This window comes from Perkinsus marinus (assembly GCF_000006405.1).
Source record: "Perkinsus marinus ATCC 50983 genomic scaffold scf_1104296977064, whole genome shotgun sequence".
In the NCBI taxonomy this organism is placed as follows: Eukaryota; Perkinsozoa; order Perkinsida; family Perkinsidae; genus Perkinsus; species Perkinsus marinus.
This window is the reverse complement of record NW_003200286.1, coordinates 47,776-52,998: the sequence shown is the minus strand read 5'-3', so window position 1 is coordinate 52,998 and position 5,223 is coordinate 47,776. Positions and strand designations below refer to the sequence as shown.

General features: G+C 42.2%; 1 protein-coding gene across 1 annotated transcript in view; it reads left to right on the top strand.

Annotated features, from left to right (window-relative positions):
- Positions 1 to 2,811: 2,811 nt before the first annotated feature.
- Pmar_PMAR024667 (pentatricopeptide repeat-containing protein, putative) overlaps positions 2,812 to 5,223 on the top strand; it is a gene marked incomplete at both ends in the record, with an annotated part of 3,706 nt that continues 1,294 nt past the window's right edge. Inside the window, 6 exons of the mRNA XM_002764465.1 lie at positions 2,812 to 2,877; positions 2,944 to 3,015; positions 3,798 to 3,906; positions 3,951 to 4,068; positions 4,851 to 4,890; positions 4,941 to 5,052. Coding sequence (XP_002764511.1) covers positions 2,812 to 2,877; positions 2,944 to 3,015; positions 3,798 to 3,906; positions 3,951 to 4,068; positions 4,851 to 4,890; positions 4,941 to 5,052 — 517 coding nt within the window. The remainder of the gene's footprint in view (positions 2,878 to 2,943; positions 3,016 to 3,797; positions 3,907 to 3,950; positions 4,069 to 4,850; positions 4,891 to 4,940; positions 5,053 to 5,223) is intronic.

Genomic DNA, 5,223 nt, shown 5'->3' with positions numbered 1-5,223 from the left:
TGTTTTTCATATCACTAGGGTATGAAAGTATGAAACCAGCCCACATATGATCCTTACCACAAGCGTCTTCTTCGACATCACAGCAGCGACTTGTCGATCTCATCCCATCATCTTCACCCTCGCTGCGAGAACTGATCTCATTGCCGTCTCCCTGGGCGTGTGCTCAACCTAGTAGGAATATTACTGGCCATCCAGTATCAACGAGATATTAGTAAAATTAAAGACTTTCTGAAGTCCTACAGTAAAGTTTCACCCGTTTTACGTGAAGTGGCGTGAAACTCGGCGAAGAACGCGATATTCGCGGCGATATGCAGTAGTTGTGATATATGTTTTTCACTAGTGTTTTTCATATCACTAGGGTGAAACTCCAGTGTGATCGAAAAAAGGAAACCACCCTTCGTAATTTCTCAATGAATATCGCAGGTACCAATTTTCGATCATCGTCTACTACCTCCTCAGGTGCGCTTTGCTCGGCGGTCGTAGCAGATGATGATGATGAAGTGAACCAAGCCATGATGTTGGACAGTAACTACAAGAATAGCAATAGAGTAAAAACATCGGAAAACTTTAATTTTCCCACTATCCTTGTCTGCGTGGATGAACATGGTGGGTTAACTAGATGTCGGATCCCAGGAATTTGAGTAAACAGTATTGTTTAGTATCAACAATCGATTAACCGCCGTTTCATCATCATCATAATGGGCGGGCGACATTGTAGACACTGGAGCGCTCTCAACACAACTGTCGGATTGTCGTCGAGCTCTTCGACTTGGTCGAGCTCTCGAGTTTTTCCGCCGGGCAGCGTCCTTATCTCAACAGCTCACCAAAAAAGATTACTCCGGTGTATATGTCTTATTATCCTTCATCCGCGAGGATGCTGGCAGATGCGCTGAGGTCCATTATTGGAGGTTGTTTTGCCGACATGGGCTGGGACGTACCCTGTGATCTCTCGCCATTGAGCGACGACTATAAACAGGCCTATCTCGAGGTCCTTCGGTGGGGTCACGAGATCTGCGAACTCGCATGCTGTCACGGCTTGTCGAGATTTGTCCGAGGCTATATCAGAAGGGATCGCTGTGGGGACACCAACTTGGATCTGCTAACAACAAGTTGATTGAAAGCTCCCAGAGTGAGGTAGAGAGTCTGAGTCATTCTGGACAGAGTGACCATCATCAACGTAGTTATCCTCAAGTTGTCTTCTGGGATGTCTCCAAGTGAAGTATCATCTCCATAGTCCAACTCAACATCATCGATATCATAGCCTGATTGCATTATAGGCAGAGTTTGGGGCGGATGATAACTACGTTGATGATGGTCATGTAACTGGTGTATATAACTCTAATCAGGATGACTCAGACTCTTTATCTTACCCTGGGAGCTTTCAAAAGCGTCTTTGTAGAAGATGTATGATTGTCTCACTGATATGTGAAACTGTCTCAAATACAGCGCGTTTCGTCTCAGCGGTAGAAATTATGGCTTTTTTACCAATTTTCAGTAGTGACCTGTTATATCTGCTCTAGAATATAGTCTTCTGAACTCTTGCCAACCTCTAGCTGCACTTCTCCTATCGTTGCGTTACATTGCAGGAGCGATACACTGTTCATCCCCCTCTGCGGCATGGAGATCCACTTAGGCGGTTACAGGGAATGCTCATGAACTCATGTAGAGCTCCAGATTCGATCTAAACAGCCTTGCACTTGCACTGTGAGAATTGGGATTTTTTATTGGTACGCCCGCTCGAAATAGGGCCCCGTTTTCCGAATTCGTGCACCGACCATTAACGCCCGATTCACTTCGTCGAGTCAGCCCGAACTTTTCAGTAGGCGAATAGTACATACCATAATTCCTACGATTCCTCTGCGGATTGGGTCCATTTGTTTGACTGGTAGGGTTGATGACCGCTTCGCTTGTGACTCATATTCGCTAACATGTATAACTATTATGTTTGCGGAGAAGCCAGTTATTTTGCGAAACTCAATCAATCCTGTTCTAAGAGGAGTTTCACACATTTTTCATGAAGGGGCGTAAAACTCTACTATGAAAAACTCGACATTCGCGGTGATATGCAGTAGTCGTGAAATAGGTTTTTCACTAGTGTTTTTCATATCACGGTCGTGAAACTCCACATCTTCCAAATTCAATACTTACGCCCCTGTGTCGTTTGAAACGTGCTCTCGCCCTTCACACATCTACACTGAGTGACAGCTATGGTCTAGAGTATCATCCAGGAACCTATAATGTTGATTGGCCTTGGTATGCTCATTGGCCATTACGGACTCGTTGGGAAAGTTGTCGAGATAATCATCGTTCAACACAACCATAGGAGAGAAATCAAATCTTAGTCTTACTTAATTGATCATGCTGCAACGAGTTAGTACTGAGCAAAACGGTCGGGCGGGCGACGACCAAAGATATGAGGAGATTCGTCTTAGGAGCCATGACAAACACAACAGCATACCATTGTTCCGCCCGTCTCTTTGTGAGCTCTGTTTATTTGTTTGATTTGTTAAGGCTGATGAACGCTTCACTTGTGACTCGTATAATCTACCATGTCAAACGTGTATAATTCTGTTTCCACAAAAAACACAACAACATAGTTTTTTCAATATGTAGATACATCAGTGTATAGCAAGACTAAGCAGCTAGTAGCTAAAGGCAAGCCTACGACTAAGGCTGATCAATGCGGATGGCTAGGAACACATTCTTCAATCAGTTTCCCATGTAAATGTCATCATCACATTAGCAACATTTTCCCCATTGTTATCAAACCCTTGGGCAACGTTTTTTCTCAAAGTTAAATGGTTACCTACTATGGTCGAGTCCTTCCTTCGTAAAGCTGCTGGACTCCCACATGAGAAGATTCGAACTCCTCCTTACGTAATTGTTTCATGAAGTTGTATTTTATTTGTTGTTATATATTTTGTGATCTCGGATGTTATTCAGTTGTCATTGCTCTTTATGAAGATCCGCTTCGGTCTCATCCAGAAGCTGGCTTCGGGTGAGAAGATCAATAAGGTAGTAGTAGTAGTAGTAGTAGTAGTAGTAGTAGTAGTACTAGTAGTAGTAGTAGTACTAGTAGTAGTAGTACTAGTAGTAGTAGTAGTAGTAGTAGTAGTAGTAGTAGTAGTAGTAGTAGTAGTAGTAGTAGTAGTAGTAGTAGTAGTAGTAGTAGTAGTAGTAGTAGTAGTAGTAGTAGTAGTAGTAGTATTAGTAGTATTAGTAGTAGTATTAGTAGTAGTATTAGTAGTAGTAGTAGTAGTAGTAGTAGTAGTAGTGGTAGCAGTAGTAGTAGTAGTAGTGGTAGCAGTAGTAGTAGTATTAGTAGTAGTAGTAGGGGGAGTCTACTTACGCATATATGCACATGGTCAACTGTAGACATCTTTTTGACTGAACGGTAGTTCTCGTGATCCGAGAGTTCGTCGAGTGAATGGTGACGGACTTGTTTCAAACCCCGAGTGGGTAAGTGAATCAGAGGGAGAAAGAACCACTGAGAAGGGTGCAACTCTATGTAGAATGATTACAATAGCAAAAATTTACTCATCTCCTCGTAAATCATAATCGGTATCTCGGTGTTCTTCCTTATTTTCGCGGAACCGTCACATATCTTCGTGCATTATATACTCTCACTCTGTGGAGAATGAAACGCAAGGCTAAACGGAGGTCGGCAATCCACCACACAACTGCACGTGTTGGCAACAATATGAAAATTATCATTAGTTTTCGTGCATTTTCTACCGTAACGAGCGAACATATACTCCTCTAAAACAGCCTATGAGTAATTTTGTTGTGCGACTCAGATCGGTCAAGGGAAAAAGAACAAGAAAAATCAACAAAAACGCGAGAAAAAAGTCGATGTGATGCCCTTCAACAAGAAGCTTACTCGAGCGGCCGAAAGAAAAGAATTGGGTAGTAGCGCTCTCACTGTGCAGCACGAGGTAGATCAATTTCAGTGACGGCTCTGGGAATTATGGATAGTATCAAAAAAGCTGGAGGTCGACCTGATAAGCATACCTATGCTAACATCATCAACGTATGTGTTCGATGCGATGATATTACTAAGGCGGAAGAGTAAGTAAAAGTGTGTGGGAAAATATGTTGGTGACAATATGAAAATTTTGAGGAAATTTTGGGAGATTGTTGTTGGTTTCTGTACATTTCTACTCGTGTATAATTAGTGAGGAAACTCTCGAGCTGAGCTGAGGAAAGCTAACATAAATTCCAGCACTGATCGACTACATGTGTTGGTGACAATTATGAGGAAATTTAGGGGGAATCCTGTATACTTTTTACAAAAATTTGTATATATGAACTCCTGAGCTCAGCTGAAGTAAGCAAAAATATATTTCTTTATCACTAACATTCAAAGCGAGGGAGAGTTCTTCGAGGAGTTGAAAGTCGCCGAAGTTTCACCTTTAGTGATATGAAAAACACTAGTGAAAAATACATTTCACGACTACTGCATATCACCGGGAATATCGCGTTTTTTTCACCGAGTATTACGCCACCTCACGTAAAACGGGGGAAACTCCACTGAATTTTCATCCGTGATATGAATAGCACTAGTAAGAAATACATTTCACGACTACTGCATAGCGCCGCGAATATCGCGTTTTTCACCGAGTATTACGCCACTTCACGTAAAACGGGGGAAACTCCACTGAATTTTCATCCGTGATATGAATAACACTAGTAAGAAATATATTTCGCAACTACTGCATAGCGCCGCGAATATCGCGTTTTTCACGGAGTTTTACACCGCTTCACGTAAAACGGGGGAAACTCCACTGAAATATTTTTTCTCGGTCAATGCAGTTTGGCACTCTTTAAGGTTGCAATTGTCATTGTTGTAGGTTTCTGGCGGAGATGCGTGACTCGGTGGGGCCCTCTGTGGTAGGATCCAAAGGTCGCGGGTTCGATTCCCGGTGGAGACATTTTTTTAGGTTCCGATGACTACTATGCTGAAGGGGTATGCTAGTGAAGGAATGAGAGATAAAGCTGTCGAGTTGTTGGAGGAAATGATGAAGACGAAAATTGCTAATGGGCGTTCTGTGAGTAATAATAGGAGAAATATATGTAATCGCTTTCCTCAGCTGCTGAGCTCAGGAGTTTTCAAAGCTAATTATAGGAGTTTACATCTGAATTCGGGTAGAAGTGTATGGAAATTTAAAACAATTTACCAAAATTTTCTCGAAATTTTCATATTGTCATCGCCAATTTTTGCAT